At 41.4% G+C, this 20110-nt stretch overlaps 1 protein-coding gene across 2 annotated transcripts in view; it reads right to left on the reverse strand.

Moving 5' to 3' along the window:
- The window catches only part of DNER (delta/notch like EGF repeat containing), a 365518-nt gene that overhangs the window by 52721 nt on the left and 292687 nt on the right, over window positions 1-20110 (reverse strand). The window contains exon 9 of one of the 2 annotated variants that reach the window (XM_054477662.2): window positions 10165-10287. The exons of the other annotated variant lie outside the window; for it this stretch is intronic. Coding sequence (XP_054333637.1) covers window positions 10165-10287 — 123 coding nt within the window. The remainder of the gene's footprint in view (window positions 1-10164; window positions 10288-20110) is intronic. 2 annotated transcript variants of the gene reach the window in all.

Here is a 20110-nt window from a genome sequence, read left to right on the forward strand (position 1 = left end):
TCACAAGCCTGGTGAGAAAGGAGCTGGGATTTGAAGCTGCCCGTAATCCCATCCCAGAGTCTGTGTTTGCTAAGTAGGCTGTTGAGAGTAAACCTGAATTGACTGTGGAAATATACAAAACTCTATGGAGCTCAGCACTCGTTTAACAAAGAAGAGGCATTTTTTAAAAAATATGTAAGGTAAAACAGAAAGCTTCTCATTTACTTTTTTTTTTTTAAAAAAAAAAAGACTGTGTATGCATGTATGTACGCAAATGCCTGAAGTGGGACTGGATTACTTCCAGGAGACTTGATTACTTTGATTTCCACATCTGTGTATCTCTACATTACTGGCACCTTTTTTACAAGTATCTATTTTTTTATAATTTTATTAAAAACTTTAAAAATCTAATGCTATTTGAAAGGTGGGATATCTGCTGGTGTTACACTGGATGCCAAGATGGATGAATAGATTAGTGTCTCTCTCTCTCTCTCCTCCTCCTGCCCCTCCTCCCTCTCTCCCTTCCCCTATCCCCTCCCTTTAGAGAGAAAGATAAATTACATTCGATCTTGCCTAAGAATGTACATAATGATATGCCCACACTTCCCAACAGCCTCAAGAAAAATATGCATAAAGCAAATAGTAACTGAATGGTATTTACTTAATTTTCTCTGCACTTCATTACTTAGCTCATGTTGTGCAAGGGACTGCCACACCCAATGACTCATCCTTTAGGCACTGAAATCATCCTTGCTGGGCTTTTCCCTTATTTCTTTCTCAATGCCTTAAGAAGTAGGGCTCAGGAAGGAGGAAAGGAAGTAAGAGAAAATAGAAATGGAACTTCCTATCTATATTCACACTAATGACTTATTTGAGCCAGGTAAAGCTCAAATTTTAGAATAAATGACCTGTAATTCTTTTTCATCCTTTGCCCCTCCTAGCCAAGCCATCAACAATATTCTGCCAGGTATTTTTCTGAAGTGTCTTTCAGATCTTTGCCTTTGTTTCCTTCCTGAGACCACCCCTGTGATCCCGCTGCCTAGTGCCTGGTGGGATACAGCCTCCCACAGCCACGTCTTTGTTTCCTCTGTCTCCAGGGACTTGAACGAGCCTTCTCAACTTTCTTCATCCCTAACCCAGGTTGCATGGTAACATAAAAGATCAAAATAATGTTAAGATTAGCATAAATCTGGTCATTCTTCTTCATTTGGGTGTGTACGGCCTCTTCTCCCAGGAGTCTCTATTTTTACTTTCCTACTGATACACAAGTAGCCTGGGCTCAATTGAAAGAATAAAAGGCAGAAGAGCCTTTTCTGCTTCAAAATGTTTATCACAACACAAAGACTCACATATTTACAAGTTCCCATTGAGCTGATCAATGGGAGCCAAGTGACAAAAAAGACTTTTGGTTGTAGTGGGAAATACAGCCACCACCAAAGTTCAGAGGTGCCTGAAGCCTAGAAAACATTTCCATTAGACCTGAAGTCAAAGAAATCAAATGATTGTCACTGGGTTTCTAGTAACACATTAACATCACTAACATATTAGCACCCAAACTACCACATTTTAAAAACAAGACTGAAAAGCAAATTCTAGGCCAAATATTTAAGCATCTTACCTTTTATTTAAAGTCTTCAACAAAATAGACTTGATGAAAACACCCAGGATAATAAGCAATTTCAATCTTTTGGGTGTTTGGGGTTTTTGTTTGGATAGATGGCTATTTTTTGGAGGGCGGGGAGACAATACTTTTTTCCCTTGTTAATTTTCTTTTTCAAATGATAAGACATTTGGTCCCTTGAGCATCTATTGAGAGTTTTCTGGCAGCAAGACTGGACAAAAGCTAATCTTCACAGAAACCTGATTACGGAGAAGCAAGATGGTGTTAAAAGTCCCTGGAGAGCACTTTGGTGACTCACATTTCTATATCGTAAACCTTGCTAATCCCTATATAAAATATATTTGTCATATTGCTCAGCTTGTCATTAGAACTGAACAACTCTGAGCTAAAAACTTTAAACACGGAGAATAGACAATCATGGACACTACTGATGTGCCAAGTTGTCTCCACTCCTCCTCTGGAGGTCCCTAGGCCCCCTCTTCCTGCGCTCCTCACCACTCCCATTCCCAGAAGACATCAAGTCTTGGGCATCCTGTTTCCTCTGAGGAGTCACCTTCTTTCACACCCTTCCCCCAACCTGATCTTTGCATATTTAACTAATCTCTCAATTTCCAATCCAAACACCCTCTCTCTGCAGAGCTGAACCTTGATTTTCTCAACACAGACCACATTCTTCCACCATTGTGCCTTGAGAGCATGCCGGGACTGTCATTGCCACGGAGTTCACTGTGCCAAATCATAACTTATCTGCTCTCCTGTCTGATTCTCCCACAAATCTCTGAAGTCCTGTAGAGCAGAGGCTGTATCATAATGCGTGGAAGAAATTATGGACCTAACACCGGAATCCTATCCTTTCAAGAGGGGCGACAGCCAGTGTACTTTGGCTGACACACAGGTGAGGTTGCCAGAGGAGAGATTCCAAATTCCAAATCTGCCTCAAAAACACCCTATTTTGTCAGAGAAAACCAGGTCCACACTTAAAACTAAGTCTGTGGAATGACACATGCACCACCCATTGGCAGAGGACACAGCACGCACTATTACAAAGCTGATGTTTAGTCTCAAGCAAAAATAAACTGTAATTCAGTCAAAACTAATAAAAATTCATACTTTTCATATTAAGGGATGGAGAAGAAATGTTTCTAAAAAGACTTTGATTCCAACAGGGTTCTTTACAGAAGTTAATTTTAGAATTGAAATAAGCTAGAATTCAAAAAGCAGTACACCAATTATAAGTCTTTGTTGTCATAACAAATTTAGTTACAATTAATATTTGAAAAATGAAAATCAATATTTTATCTCCAGGAAACTAAGCCAGTAAAGAAGTGTTATTACACTTAATATTTACTTTAGGACATCGTCTCATTTTATCCAAACTTACTTCGTCTATGAAAACTTTTTCCAGTATTTCAATCTTTACAGATCTCAACATTTTCTAAACCATCTCAGAAATTACAATTGACATCTCAACCTTAGCCTCATTATTCCTGTGTGTGTCACTCAGTCTGCTCGTCTGGTTAAATAATAGCCCAAAGAAGGTAGAAACTCTGACTTATCCTTTTTGTATTTATCACAGTACTTGAAAGGGCTAGGTGCACAAAATAACCAGAAATTCTTTTTCCCTGGCGAAGTAGAATCTAGCAAAGGAAATAACTTTATCCAACAAAGAAGGAGTTCTCTTCCTTTCCATTAAAATTTCTGTAGCCTTTAAAAATAAATAAGTAGGTACAGGCCGGGCACAGTGGCTCACGCTGGTAATCCCAGCACTTTGGGAGGCCAACGCGGGCAGATCACTTGAGGTCAGGAGTTCAAGACCAGCCTGGCCAACATGGTGAAACCCCGTCTCTACCAAAAATACAAAAATTAGCCGGGCATGGTGGCACACACCTGTAATCCCAGCTACTCGGGAGGCCGAGACAGAAGAATTGCTTGAACCAGGGAGACAGAGGTTGCAGTGAGCCAAGATAGCACCATTGCACCCAGCCTGGGTGACAGAGCAAGACTCCGTTTCAAAAAAAAAAGTAGGTACAATGTACAATGTAATTAAGTCTATAATCCAGTGATCTCATTTCTGAGACTCTATCCCTAGAAAGAAATCCAGAAAGTATGAAATCCAGAAAGTATGAAAACAATGTAAAGATATTAATTCCAGAAATATTTGTAATAGCCCCACATCAGATGAAACAACAAAGCATTGGATAAGTATTCCCTCATGGGAACATTACAAAGCCATTTAAAATAAAACTAGTAAGACTTCCTAGTGATACATAAATCAAACATAATATCCTATTATGAGTGAGCAGAACAATATAAAATTGTAGGTATACTCAATTATTTAACAGTAAAAACATGGATACTAAAAACAGAATGGAAGCAACACATATTATTATGGCTTATGTTATATTGTAAAAACATGAGTAATTGTGAATTTTCTCTTTTCTTCTAAATATTTACTATTATTTTCATAATTAAATATCAAAGTTTTTTTCTAAATTTTATCACCAAAAATGTCAAATATATATATAGTTGATCATTTCATGGATCTTCTAGAAATAAAAATCAATCACTACGGGGCTATTCCTTGACCTTTTGACAATATGAGGTACGACCACTTAACGAAGTCTTAGAAGTTCCATCATAAACTAGCCTTGAACTAGTTTTGAAGGACACAGCAGTATTTTGGTTTGTCTGAAGACGGGTTACACAGAGGTCCTCCATGAATTTTGCTTTCTAACAATTCCATGATCTACAGTGAAGACTTACATTCCATGAAAATGTTTAAGTTGGTTTCCTTTACTTAATTCATGTTTTAAACAGTAGTTCTAACTCAAGTAACGGTAGCCATTGAGCATTTGTTCTGTGCAAGCCACCATATTAAGAGCTGTAGAAAATTTAAAAAGAAAAAGAACCTATGTAGTCACTGTCTTTCCAGAGCTGATGATTTAGTGTAGGGAAGAAGAAAGTCTAAAACCAAAAAGAATTTAATACAAGGCTAAACATAATTGTCATGGCAAATATAAAGAAAATAGAGAGTTAAAGGAGGAAGAAGCCACATCTCTTTGGGGGTCAACATTTCAGACAGTGGATACAGCCATAGGAGTGGATGAAAGCAAAGAGGAGGGAGAGAGAAAGGGGCCTGGAGACCCACGTCATTCATGGCATCTGGGAGACCAAGACTTAGTGAGGGCAGAGAGGAGAACCCGGTCAGGAATGAAGTTGCAGAAGACACAGCAAGGCGACGTGCAGGAGGGACCCCAGGACTCAGTGGGGCAAAGGGACAGGAACGCTGGCTGAGTCAGAAGTGGAAGGGGAGGCTTCATAGATTTCACCAAATGACTTCAATTACTTCACCATGAATTTTTCTGAAACCTCTTTTAGTGGAATGATGTGGACAAGGGCCAAGAGCCATGGTTGAAAAAGCAAAAGGGAAGAAAGGGACTTTAAGCAGAGGGGGGACACAAAAAGTCAAAGGAGAAGTTTTTAAAATTATTATTTATATGGAATTTACTTAGAAGTGTAAGAACTTTTTTTTTCTTTAGCAGCCCAGTTTTTCTAGAAGTACTTATTTAAAAAGAATTCCCTTCTCATTCCTAGCAATTCCTCTTTAAGAGTCATAAATTATTATTATAGACAATGGCTTCTGGGCCATTCTTCAGTTTTGGTTATCTGTCCATTCTTGCTAGGGTAATATATGAATGTAACAATAATTGTAGCATTATAATGGGTTTTTTAACATCTGGCAGAAGTTCCCCCTCATTGCTTTTCTTTTTCTTTTCCTTTCCTTTTTTTTTGACGGAGTCTCGCTCTGTCGCCCAGGCTGGAATGCAATGGCACGATCTCAGCTCACTGCAACCTCCGCCTCCCAGGTTCAAGTGATTCTCCTGCCTCAGCCTCCTGAGTAGCTGGGACTACAGGCATGTGCCACAGCACCTGGCTAATTTTTGTATTTTTAGTAGAGATGGGGTTTCACCATATTAGCCAGGCTGGTCTCGAACTCCTGACCTCATTATCTGCTGGCCTCAGCCTCCCAAAGTGCTAGGATTACAGGTGTGAGCCACCGCCCCCAGCCTTTTTTCCTTTTTCAAAATGTTCTTAGCTATATATTTGGCTGACTCCCTATTGCACTCATTCTTTTTAGGAGGATAAATATATATACATAGAGTGTTATATATACAGTGTTATATATAGTTATATTATATATCTCCTCCTAAAAATATAAAAACTATATATATAGTTTAAAAAATATTAATATTAAGCAGTAAAAATTACCACTTAAAAAGTATATATGTAAAGTAAAAAGTTAAAGCTTAACTTTATCCCTAAAATACTGCCTATCCAAGTTCTAACTCCAGGTAAGTCCTAGTTAGGAGCTGAAACCCATCCATCTGACGGTTTCCTGAATTTATACAGATATACTACATGTAAATATATATTGGCAAAAATATTTCCAAAAGGGGGAGAATGTCCACCCCCCCACGGAGAGAAAAGCACAGCATCATGTGGCCTCTCACTTCCCCTCACTCTTCCTCTGGGTGGAAGAGCGTGATTAGCTCCTCCTGTCTCTCCTTTAATTCCTTCTACCCACCCTCCCCACGTCCCCACCACTCTTAGTTTAGAAGTTCTACCATTTACTGCTACAATGCTAGGGTTTACCTCCCTGTTTTCAGCAGCCTTATTTAAACCTAAACCTAAATGTCTTTATAAATATACAACAATTAAATAAACACTTTACCTGCCCATTGGATTTGTCACCTAGGCTGGAGTGCAGTGGCGTGATCTCGGCTCACTGCAACCTCCACCTCCCAGGTTCAAGCAGTTCCCGTGCGTCAGCCTCCCGAGTAGCTGAGACTACAGGCACCCACCACCACGCCTGGCTAATTTTTGTATTTTTAGTAGAGACGGGATTTCACTGTCTGGTCTTGAACTCCTGACTTCAGGTGATCTGCCCACCTCGGCTTCCCAAAGTGTTGGGATTACAGGTGCAAACCACCACACCCAGCCAGGAGTGAAATCTTTAACACACTTGTATGCCTTTCAATCTTTCCTATCCTCACTCCCTTCAACACATGGCTTTGTTTTAAATAATATGAAACCACTTTGCTTGTTGAAATTTTTCCTTAAGAGCAAGAGTGGTGGACACAGCCTAGAGTGACCCCTAGGGAGTCACACCCTTGTGTAATTCCCTCCCCTTGAGTGTGAGCTTCCAACCAAGAGCAAATGGCAGTTAAGACATTTTGAAGATGCAATTAAGGTCCCTAATCAGTTGACTTTGAGTTCCTCCCAGGTAGGCCTGGCCTAACCAGGTGAGACCTTTAAGAGGGTCCAAGCTGGGTGCAGTGGCTCACGTCTGTAATCCCAGCACTTTGGGAGGCCAAAGTGGGTGGATCACCTGAGGTCGGGAATTCAAGACCAGCCTGACCAACATGGAGAAACTTTGTCTCTACTAAAAATCCAAAATTAGCTGGGCATGATGGTGAATGCCTGTAATCCCAGCTACTCGGAAGGCTGAGGCAGGAGAATTGCTTGAACCCAGGAGGTGGAGGTTGCTGTGAGCCGAGGTCGCACCATTGCACTCCAGCCTGGGCGACAAGAGTGAAACTCCATCACAAAAAAAAAAAAAAAAAAAAAAAAGTCCAGGCCTTCCCGGAAGTTCAAGACTGGAAGCAGTGGGGGCTCTGTCATAGTTGCTAGCTTTCAAAGAGCAAGCTGTCACAAATCCTACAGCCACGAGGATATAAGTTCTGCCAATAACCTAAGGGGACTTGGAAGCTGATCTCTCACTATTCAAGCCTCAGATGAGAGCTCAGTCCTTCAATACCTGGCTTTCACCCTTGTGAGCCCCTGAGCTGGGAATTGACTAAGCCACACCTGGACCTAGGAAACTGTTAGGTAATAAAAGCATGTTGTTTAAGCCAGTACTGGGTACTGATTTGTTATGCAGCAATAGATAGCTGATACAGAAGGCGGATCTACTTTTTTCAAGAGACTTTCCTTCACCATTATATTACCATTCACAATCACATAACTATCATCTATTTAGATTTATGCCTGCATTTAAAGCCATACATCTCTTCCTTCCATTCTCCATCTTCCCCTAACTGGATATCTTTGTTTTGATTTAGTTCCTATTTGGTGGGGATGCTTATTAAGGTACTTATCTTAGGGTATAGGGTGCTATATTTTCTGTATCCTTGAATGTATGGCAATGTCTTTCTTTTGCCCTCAAATTTAAACAATAAACTCCTAGTCCTTTTCATTTAAAAGTCTGAAATGCTGCTCTGCTATTCTTTACCTTCATGATAGAGAGGAACAGTACAATGCTGATTTGATTCTCTTTCTTCTGTATGTAACCTGTGATCCCTTCGAAGAATCTTGTAAAAAATTCTCTTTATCCTTGCAGTTACAAATTTTACCAGGAAATCTCAAATTGTGTATCATCTCCTTCATTAATCCCACTACTGCCCTGTGAGCCCATTCTATTTGAAAATAAGACTTTCTTCACCTTACAGACACCCCCTTCTAGGAGTTACTGAATTCTGCTTCTATTTCCACATGCTCCTTCTTCTGGAGCACCCATCGCTCAGGCAGAAGCAGATCTCTCGAATCTTTTCTCCATGTTTCCTGTCTTTTCACTCGTGGTTTCCACTTCCTCATATTTTGATTCTCTCATGCACTAGTTCCTCCTTTTTATTCAGATCCAAATTCAATTTTGAGTAGTATACATTACTTTCTTCACTTCCTTTCTTGAGTGTTTAGAGCTGTTGTTGCAATTTTTGTTTTTATTTCCCAAAACTTTTCTCCCTCTCTGAGTTGCTGGCGTGGGCTCCTTGTACTGGCCAGGCTAGTGGGTGGAAATCTTGGCAGAGACAGACAACATAACACATTCCCCTTCAGGGAGGGATGGGCAGCCAATGGGACCCTGTGTACTAAGGCATGAGGCAGAGAGAGGCCTCCCAGTTTGGTGTTCTCAAGGCCACAAAAAATGGGGGGGCCAGCTCAGCCTACTGTGCAATTTCCTTAGACGGCAGCCTGTATCCATGAGATCAGTACACCCCTCTGCCTCCTAGGGTCAGATGCAGCGCAATTACAGCATGCACTTCCTCTCTATAAGCTGAAGGATTTTTTGGACTCATCTGTTCATTGAGTCATCAGTTCTCTCTGGAGCCCTCATCCCCTGTTCTTGTGGTTAAGCAAAGGCTCCCAGCACACATACCCTTTCTTGAGACCCCAAATCTTCAGATGACCCCATTCAGGGTCATCTACCTTATTGAGCCATCCCTAGCAGAGAGTCAGGAGGGATCAGAGATATTGAATGTCAATGTGAGCTGCCATCTTCCTAGAATCTTCATTTGTTCAGAGTAAGAAACCCATGAAAATATTTATAGACATGGAAAGGAGCAAGGAGAAAGAAGGAGGTTGAAGATATGTAGAGAGAGGTAATAGATAGATAGACTCAGAACTGAGAAGCCTGAGAATGAAGCCAGCACATCTGCTGTTGTGTCCTGGTAGATGTTAGTGGAGTTTGGTTCTAACTGAACGTCATACTCCAACAGAAGCATCAGATCTGTGGAACACAAAGTCAAGACTTGGCCCAGCTTCAGCCCTTTTATCCAGGAGCTTAATCAAGTTTTCAGTGTAGCCTACAAGGCCATGAGACTTGCCAAAAAGGTTACTAAATAAAGGTAGGTTCATCCAAAGAGAAGCAAAGGTGAGGGCAATGCAAGGTCTCCAGGCAGGTGGATGGCATCAAGCAAGCAGCAATAGGAGCAAGCGGTTAAGTGAAATGGCTATAAATAGAGCCCACAAACGGATTCCAAAATCTAAACCCAGCCCTGAAGTTATGGCTTAGAGAAATGTGTGCAACAGCTGATAAATAGGCTCTCCTGGAGCAGGGCCGTCTGAGGATATCTGGGCTCCAGGAAGTCTTGCCATCCACAAAACGTGGCCAGAGGCCAATGAAGATGCTGGGAGAAAGGGCTTTAGGAACCATGCTGACCAGGCTTATAAGGGAAGAGTATTACTGTCCACCTCATAGGGTTTTTGGGGGGATTTAGTGAGCTATGCACATTAGGGGTTAGAACGGGGTCCACACATTGGAAACACTCTGTCAATGTCACCTGTTTTTAATAAGCATTAACTTACTTGCCAATACATGGGACTCCGCCTGCCTCCTCCCCAAGAAAGCACAGCATTCTATCTCTGCATAAGAAGCTTTATAGGACAGCATCCTTCCTCTTCCACAGTTTTCACAGCCATGGTCTCTGACCTATGTCTGACAGTCCATCTTAATATTACTTTTTGTTTTCAGCTTTTTACATTCAACAAAAAAGAGAGTGAGGATCCACGAAGAACAGGACACGAGAGAGGGTTGTTTCTCAATCTATCAGGAAGAAACCAGAGACTTGCAAATTGGTCTCCTTGGACCCATTAATCATGCCAGCTTCAGCATTTGATTTTTATTCTGAACAATTCATGGTCCAATTAGAGGTTTATGCATTTACACTGAGAAATACATGATGTCATTTAGAGCCATTCTGGCACCGGAAGGCCAGGTGGCCTCTCACCTTTGTATTCTGCCAGGCACACACACTCATAGCCATTAACGAGGTCCCTGCAGGTGGCTGCATTCAGGCATGGAGCAGAGAGGCACTCGTTATATTCCTCCTCACAGTAGAGGCCATGGTAACCTGAGGGACAGAGAGAAAGGCCCACTGTCAAATGCATCCCATTTACAACCCACGCGGGACCAGCCTGCAAGGATGGCAGTTGGAGGTATTCATTAGAAAGTATGGTACAAACAGATGGGATTTCAGGAGCTAGATCTCTTGGGGTAAAGTTGAAAGGTGGATTTGGGGGAAGGCTATGAAGAAAGCACCTGTTCTTATCACACTTTTTCATGATCCCAAGTATAAAAGAAGTGATTCCATTTATCCACTGACATTTTCATCATAGTGCACCCAACGGTGTTGGTGTTAGGGTGATCCAGTCACTGAGTGTGTCTGCTGCAGCCATCAGAGATAGTGAATGAGCAGGATTTACGGCAGGGGAGGAGCAAACAGCTCCCTTCGAGAGTGAGAACCCGGCTTGGTGTGCTGGCTCATGCCACCGCAAAGTGCTGGTAATCCCAGCACTTTGGGATGCCAAGGCAGGTTGATCACTTGAGCTCAGGAGTTCAAGACCAGCCTGGCCAACATGGTGAAACTCTGTCTCTACTAAAAATACAAAAAATTAGCCAGGCGTGGTGGCGGGCACCTGTAATCCCAGCTACTCAGTAGGCTGAGGCAGGAGAATCACTTGAACCCGGGAGGCAGAGGTTGCAGTGAGCCAAGATTGTACCACTGCACTCCAGCCTGGGCGACAAGAGCAAAACTCCATCTCAAAAAAAACAAAAGAAAACAAAAAGCGTGAGAACCACATTAGAAAAATACATCTGTATTTCCTTTTCAAGTCACAGAAGAAAATTAGCTCAAAATGCTTAACTGAAATTCTTGATGAAATGTGAGGGTATTTTTGTTGTTATTGCTTGTTTAAAGATATGATTATATAAATTATAATATTTTAAATTGTACCTAAATGTTTAAATTACTAAAGAAATAATAATGTAAGGGAAGAAAAAATAAACCCACAATTTCTTGATAAAGATAGATTTTACCCTCCTATTTGCAAAACAGGTGTTTATTCTAAAGGACAAGAAGACAACATTCTTTGAGATTCACTCATGAGGGTTATGCTGTTTTCAACATTTGAAAACATGTGTTACTGCCAATTTGCAGTGAAACCAGGCCATTTTTGTCCAGCCCTGTCCAAACAATGAAAAACATATGAGTGTTTTCAAAAGTCACACTGCCTGTGTTCATTCTGAATTCAGATAAGCAGAAAAAATAAGCCCTTATCCAAGTAGGAATTAGAACTACTCGCTTTTCCCTAGCCTTTCCAACTCACAACCAACTCTCAAACTCAGAAAGTCCCATTAGAACATGCTAATACGTTGAACTGTTTTGTTTCTTGTGCCTATCATAAAAGTAGGTTAAGCTCATATTTGCATTATTAACAGAGCACTTTTCAAATATGTTGCCATTTCAGTTGTTTTTGAACAGCTTTCCAAATTTAGGTTGCGATAATGGCCCCTTTGAGGAGCCCTTGACCTACCTAAGACAAATATACTATAGTTTTCAATTCTTCTGAAAAGTAGTATGTTACCCTACTTTTTGGAACTTTAGGGAAATATTTCTATATCCTTCATTAGATTATTTCCATCATGTAGATAAGAGGTACTCAACTAGCAGCAATTTTGTCCCCCAAAGGACATTTGAAAAAGTTTGGAGACATTTTTCGTTGTCACAACTGGAGGTAGGGGGAGGGGTTGCTACTGGCATCTAGTAGGTAGAGTCAAGAGTGCTGCTAAGCATCCTACAGTTCTACAGGAGGCTGCGCAGGACAGCCTCCCACAACAAGACTATCCAGAAAAAAATAACAATACAGCCAGGTTGAGAAACTCTGTTCTAGACCAGGGGTCAGTAAACTATGGCCCACAGATGAAATCTATCCCAGCCCGTTTTTGCAAATAAAGTTTTATTGGGACACAGCCACAGTCATGCATTTACATACTGTCTATGGCTGTTTTAACACTACAACAGAGGACTGAGTGGTTGCAACAGAGACCATATGGCCTGCAAAGCCTAAACATTTACTATCTGGCCCTTTGCAGAACAAGTTTGCTGATTCCTGATTTAGATTCAATGAAAGATCTTTCTTTTAACAAGAGTTTTGGATATTAACCCCTTATCAAATGTATTGTTTGCAAATATTTTCTGCCATTGCATAGTTACCTTTTCATGCTGTTGTTGATTGTTCCTTTGTTATGCAGAATCTTTTAAGTTTGAAGTACCACTTGTGTATTTGTGCTTCGGATATCATATCCAAGAAGTCATTCCTAAGGCCAATGTTATGAAGTTTTTCCCCTATGTTTTCTTCTAGAAGTTTTATACTTCCAGGTCTTACATTTAAACTTTTAGTCCATTTTGAGTTGGTAGTCATGTATGGTACAAAATAATACAAATGGCCAAGAGGCATATGAAAATAACATCACTAATCAACATCACTAATAATCAGGGAAATGCAAATTAAAATCATAACAAGATATCACTTCACACCTGTTAGGATGGCCATTATAAAAAACAAAACAAAATAAACAAAACCAGAAAATAACAAGTGTTGGGGCAGATTTGAAGAAATTGGAACCTTTGTGCACTGTTGGTAAAGGTAAAATGGTACAGCTGCTATGAAAAACTATAGAGGTTCCTCAAAAAATTAAAAATAGAACCACCACATGATCCAGCGATTCCATTGCTGGGTACTCAACCAAAAGAATCGAAAACAGGCTCTGGAGGAGATACTAGCACTCTCATGTTCATTGCAGCATTATTCACAATAACCAAGAAGTAGAAACAACTTGATGTCCACTGACAGAAGAACGGACAGGTCAAGCAAAGGTGGTACATAATACAATGGAATATTATTCAGCCTTAAAAAGGAAGAAAATCTTGTCATGTGCTACAATATGGATGAACCTTCAGGACATTACATTACATGAAATAAGCCAGTCATAGAAGGACAAATACTGTATGGTTCCACCTATATGATGTATTTTTAAAACAGTCAAACTCACAGAAGCAGAAAGTAGAATGATGATGATTGCCAGGGTCTGTGGAAGGGGAAAAATGGAGAGCTGCTATTTAATTATGCAAGATGAATAAGTTATAGATATCTGCTGGAAAACAGTGTGTGTATGGTAAATAATACTGTAATGTATACTTAAACATTTGTTAAGAAGGTACATTTAATGCTGTTTTTTTTACCACTATATATATAAATATATATGCATTATTAAATACACATATTTTAACCACTATTATATACAGATATATATTTTACCACTATCTATATACCTATATCTATATCTCTACATCTATATCTGTATTTTACCTACTATATATATAGTGGGTAAAAAATACACAACATAAAAAATATATATAGTGGTAAAAAACATACAACATGAAATATATATATATATAAATGTAGAGAGAGAGAGAGAGAGAGTGGGAGAGAGAGGTAAAAATATATACATATGTATCCATGTATATGTAAAGAGTTAAGTGTCTTTTGCTTTTCCTAATATAAGAAGCTTTTTGAGGTCATTGTGGAGCACAATCACCAGCAGCACCTTTTCAATTGCATTTACCCTCCTAGGAGATCTTTTAACAATCAACATGGAAGGGTAACATATAACCATAACCCTGCATGCATCTTTGACCTCTGAATTAAGGTGGCATTTAAATAGACAAAATCAAACAAGCAAGTTTTGCAAGATCATCTTTAATTGTTTCCATTTTTGAAAACAGTATCATTATCTTTTTATACTAGCAATATGAAAAGCAAATGAGGAAGTTATTTTACAGAGATAATTAAGCTGGTGATGTTTTTCTTCCTTGGGGGGAAAAAAGATAAAGTTTTCATATTCTAAAACTGTTTCTTCAGAGACGGTAACATTTAAATGTCTTCACGGAAATGTCAAGGCACCCTTTATACTCAGTGCCAAGCAGCCTCAATCGGACGGTTTGAATAAAAAGGCACTCCTTCCAAAAGAGGGCTTCTGTGAAAATGAGGCTGTCACCCCCTGCTGATAATTAATTCAGGCAAACAAATTAGCTCAGGGCAGTATGCCCAGCATCTGAAAAAAAAAATTAGGCTAGTCCAAAGAATTTTTAAAAATAAAATAAACAATCAAAGGGTGGGATCAAAGTGGCCCTTTCCAAGGCACTGATCTTTATCAGCACTGCTCCCATCTTTGCATGATTTGCTCCCAAATAATCAGTTCCCACTGTTTCTTTCGGATTGACGAGGCACAGCAACCAACCAGATGGGGGGAGTGAGAAAGAGCGGTGGAGATGGCTGCCATGTTTAGCTGAGTGAGCGGATGAAGTCATTATCACCAAGAGGTACCACCAAAGGAAAAACAGGCTTAGAGGAGGAAAAACAGGCTTAGAAGAAGACCAGTTTAACTTTGGATGTGTTTCAATTGGGCACACTTGGGCAGGTCCAAGTGGCAGTTGGAAGTATGTGTGTAAATGGCTTAGAAAGAGCACTTTGGGAATTAGTCGGCTGGAAGTGGTTTTGAAATTTTCATTAAAGAAGAAAATGGAAGGGAAAAAAGAAGGGGTCAAGGTCAGACCAGATGGGCAGGTGGAGAACAAAGAGCCAGATCAGGACACCAGACAGGGATTGGGCAAAAAGGAGGAGAAAAGCCGAAGGCATGCAGTGTCATGGAAGCCAGAGGATGAAAGGATATCAAGGAAAGTGGGTTAGCAGTGTCAGAGGCTCTAATGGGCAAGAATGACCACTGGACTAGAAAATGAGGAGGTCACTGAACACCCTCAAAACCATGGCTCTTAATGGTGGCTGTGCTAGCCCTTAGAGGGTGTTTAGAGAAAATTAGGGGTGGGAGTGATCCTTATGCAATGATTGGAGGGTTCTACTGGAATTTAGGAGGGTGGGAGAGGGCAAAGATATTAAATATTGCAATGCCCTGGATATTCCCGCACAACAAAGAATGCCTCCTCATTCTTCACAACATTGGACTGTTCCACTGGACCCTCATGTAGGTAAAAACCCTGTTGATAACTTTCCCAAACTAAAACCTAACTTCTTTATATGTACAGTACCATTTTAAGATATACTGAGTTTTAAGCTGGGCACAGTGGCTCAACCCTGTAATTCCAGCACTTTGGGAGGCTGAGGCAGATGGATCACTTGAGGTCAGGAGTTCAAGACCAGCCTGACCAACATGGTGAAACCCCATCTCTACTAAAAATACAAAAAGTAGCCAGGCGTGGTGGTGGGCACCTGTAATCCCAGCTACTTGGGAGGCTGTGACACATGAATCACTTGAACCTGTGAGGCAGAGGTTGCAGTGCACCAAGACTGTGCCACTGCACTCCAGCCTGGGAGACACAGCGAGACTACATCTCAAAAAAAAAACAACAACAAAAAGATATACTGAGTTTTCCTAGAATGTACTACTTGATAAACCAAGAGAAGACTGTACCAAGAATTATTCATCATTTTAAAAAAACACTTCACAAGAACAACAGGTCTAGTGGAATTTAAATCTCCAATAAAGTATATCTATATCCATAAAACAAAAACATCAACAAAAATCACTTCCTCAGATAGTTTTCTGACTATGCTATGTACAGTAGCTCTTCCCACCAGCAACTCATCACGACACTCAGCTGATTTCCATTGTAGCATTTGTAACTGTCTGAAATCCTATTTTTATCATAGTTCTTTACTTGATTATCACATCTCTTCCTCCACTACAGGATAAGCTTGAGGGTAGAGTCTGCAAATGCAGTATTCACAGCTGTACCTGTGGTATCTGTGTCGGAAAAGGCTATACAAATAAAATTGTTGAATAAACACCCAAAATGTTATCAATTGATTTGATGCACTTTTGAAACGTTTCTATGGTGCTCCAGGACCTTCCTGGTGCCCTGGGTACTGTGTACAAAGCTAAAGAACAGGGTCTCCACCTGCATGGAGCGTCCAGTGTGGTAGCAAGTTAGTGGCATCTGCCTTATGTCAGGCCCTTTAGGTGTGTTAACTTGTTTAATTCTCATAAAAACCCAAGGCAATGGGCATGACTCATCCCAATTTATAGATGAGGAATTAAGAGTTAGAGAGGTAAAGAAATTTGCCCAAAGCCACGTAGTCAATCCTGTGTGTTCTTCCTTCTTTCCCATGTTGCCTCCAAACTCATTGTCTAGTGTGTTAGTTTATTAGGGCTCCCATGAAAATACTATAGCACTGGTTGAATTAAACAAAAACTTATTTTCCCAGAGTTTTGGAGGCTAGAAGTCCATGTCAAGGTGTCAACAGGTATGGTTTCCCCTGAGGCCTCTCCCCTTGGCTTGCAGACAGCCGCCTTCTCTATGAGTCCTCACATGTCCTTTTCTCTGTGTGTGAGTGCTTCTCATAAGGACACCAGTGCTATTGTATTATAGCTCTACCCTTATAACCTCATTGAACCTTAATTACCTCTTTAAAGGCCCTATCTCCAAAGACATTGGAGGTTACAACTTCAATATATGAATTTGGGGTGGGGGGCCTAATTTAGTCCTTAACACCTAGAATCTGAGTTTCTCAGTCACAAGACTGTTGGTATTTTGGACCAGATCATAATTGCAGGGAGCTTCCCTGTGCACTGTAGAATGTTGAGTCACATCCCTGACTTCTATACACTAGATTCCAATAACACCATCCTTCCCAGTTGTAATGATTAAAAATGTCCCCATTGTCATATGTCCCCTGGAAGACAAAAATCCCTTTTGAGAACCACTGTCCTAGATCCTTTTTATAAGATGAAAACAACTTGAAGAGATTTGAGGACATGCGGGTTTCAAATTGTTGTGAAGGGTAAGAGTTCATTCATTAGAGCAAAAGGATTTCTGGACAATACCCAGGGGGGCTTCTGCCCTTGTGGGTTTGACATAACACAGCCCATGGGGTGACTCTCCAGCACTGCTATCCCACAAAAGGAAACAGGCCCTGGGTATATCTGGGACTGGCTCATACCAAGCAAATGAGATAGAGCGGAGTTAGAAGGGAGAACCTGCCTGGTGATTTTTGAGCTAACGAGAACCCTGTTGAATGCTGTACCCTTGGATTGGGACTCCTCTCTGTACCCCTTATGAAGCCTCCAGCCACGTGGTGAAGCTGGTTTCTAGCTAGTGCTCTTCCTACTTTTCAGATGAAAAGACCACAGTCCTACAGCCTTGACCAGCTCAGCAAAGGCACAGTGGAGCCCAGATTCCAGCTCACAGACCCTGACCTGCTCCAGAACAGGACACTTTGCTGCATAAAGGTCTAAAGAGTCACTCAATTCCTACTCTCCCTAGTAAAAGGCAAAGCCTTCCACGGCCTTTCACCATCTTCCCTCTCAACACTGTCGCAAGACAGGATTTAAACATCAATCCAGGACCCAGCGGCTCTGGCTCCACACTGTGTTTGCTCACAGGAGTACTTTCCTTCTCCTCGCCCATCCCTCATCACACTCAAAAATATCCAAAACTGTAAGATTCTAGCTGTAGCCAGATGGCTTTCACACTTCGTGCAACAAATTCCCAGCGACTCATCTGTCAGTATCACCTCTGGAGGGCGATTTGTGCTTCCTGCTGCCTCAGGCAAACAGGACCTTCGAAGACCATGGTGCTGTGATCAGGACAACCAGGGGGAGGCCATGCCACTCACTCCCCTTGTACAGACTGAATTCAAGGCAAGAATGAATTTAAGGTATTTGGGGCTTTTATTTGTTTTTTTTTACTTTATAGTCCGGCTGAAGTGAGTGTGGGGCTGTGAAGAGTGGTTCCTTTAATGATGCATCACAACTCAAAGGATGTTTTCCCCTCTTTTCAGCATGAGTGGATAAGATGTGAAAACCCATGACTTTCTGATTCAAGTCTAGGCCAGTTCCTGGGAGATCAAATATTCCACCTCACCCATAGTAATTAAAGATATGGGGGCCGGGCGTGGTGGTTCACACCTATAATCCTAGCACTTTGGGAGGCCGAGACAGGTGGATCACAAGGTCAGGAGATCGAGACCATCCTGGCTAATACGGTGAAACCCTGTCTCTACTAAAAATACAAAAAATTAGCCAGGCATGGTGGCGGGTGCCTCTAGTCCCAGCTACTCAGGAGGCTGAGGCAAGAGAATGGCGTGATCCCAGGAGGCAGAGCTTGCAGTGAGCCAAGATCACGCCACTGCACTCCAGCCTGGATGACAGAGCGAGACTCCGTCTCAAAAAAAAAGAAAAAAAAAATGGGGCACAGAGAAAATAATCCTATTATGTTAACATGATTGTGAGCGTTTAAATTCTGGCTAAACTCACTGGTGGTCATAGAGCCCTTCAGCGCTCTGGAATGTGGGACAAGATGCATTCATTTTGCTGTGTAGAGCTTTATTTCAAGGGAACCTGTGTGGGTGCGTGTGTGTGTGTGTGTGTGTGTGTGTGCGTCTATCTCCCTTAGCCTCTCTTGTTGCTGGCAGGTTCATAATAGAAATCGATTAAAGAACAGAAATAAAAACAGAGGCAAGCATCTGGGCTCACATTAATCCTATTAAGTGTTCAGATGCTCTTGTTTAAACGAACCTGCTGGTTTTGATAACTGCACAGGTTTTCACTGCGTAATCGTGCTTCTGTCACACACACACACAACAAAGCCAGAAAATATGTGTGAACATGGAGGGAGTTGTGTAAGTCAATGCAGAACATTCGCTGGTGTGTGGCGGACAATAGCTGCTGATGTTACTTATTTCTTTAATCTCTAATTTCTTATCCTTTTATTGCTCATGGCACCTCAGCCAGAAAAGAAAACAAATGTCAGAAGACCCAAATCAGTCAATATTTCCACTTGTTGTGATTTTTATAAACATTAAATTGAAAGGACTAAAGACAGAGGCTAAATTAAAGTTTTTGACTGTAAAACCTCCCTATTATTTATGTTACTGAGCCATCTACAAATTTCCACCTCCCTCCCTGGGCTTCCAAAGGGATGGATGATGAAAAGCCAGCTCTAAATCATATCCTCACTGTTCACACCATGAGTTTATATTCTCCCTCAGTGCAGAGGCTCTCTGGCTTTAATAGCCACATGGGGAAGGTTGGTAATTCTCTGTTTCTCATATTTGCCTCCTCGATCAATTCATTCTTTAAGTCAACAAATAGTTATTCAATGCCTGCTATGTGTCAGGCACTGTGCTAGTCACTGGGGCTATTTGGTGCGTAAAAACAGATAAAGTGCCTTTACTGGGGCGCTTATGAGGGGAAAAACATCGATCAATCATCAAGTCAATGGAAAATCATAACTGGGAAGTATAAGCAATGAGGGGCCTGGTGTTCCAGGAGGAAGGAGAGGGAGGAGATGCAGGAGAGCTGACCTTACCCCAGGGAGGCTGCCAGGAAGAGGGGAAAGTGAGCTAAAAGGGAGGGGTGTGCAGAAGAATGATGAGAAAATTCAAGGCAGGAAACGCTGTGGGTGCAAAAGACCCATGGTGGAGGGGACATGGCTTGTGATTTGTTCCAGACATGGGTTGGAGCCCACTATAGAGCAAAGGGCAGAGAAGAAATAAGAACACCAGGCTGTGTGTTGTGGCTCATGCCTGTAATCCCAGCACTTTGGGAGGCTGAGGCGGGCAGATCACGAGGTCAGGAGTTCGAGACCAGCCTGACCAACATGGTGAAATCTCGTCTCTACTAAAAATGCAAAAATTAGCCAGGCATGGTGGCACGCACCTGTAGTCCCAGCTACTTGGAGGCTGAGGCAGGAGAATTGCTTGAACCCGGGAGGAAGAGGTTGCAGTGAGCTGGGATCGCACCACTGCATTCCAGCCTGGGTGACAGAGTGAGACTCCGTCTCAAAAAAAAAGAAAAGAAAAGAAAAGAGAAACAGG

The sequence above is a fragment of the Pongo pygmaeus genome, chromosome 11, assembly GCF_028885625.2.
Source record: "Pongo pygmaeus isolate AG05252 chromosome 11, NHGRI_mPonPyg2-v2.0_pri, whole genome shotgun sequence".
NCBI classification, from domain to species: Eukaryota; Metazoa; Chordata; class Mammalia; order Primates; family Hominidae; genus Pongo; species Pongo pygmaeus.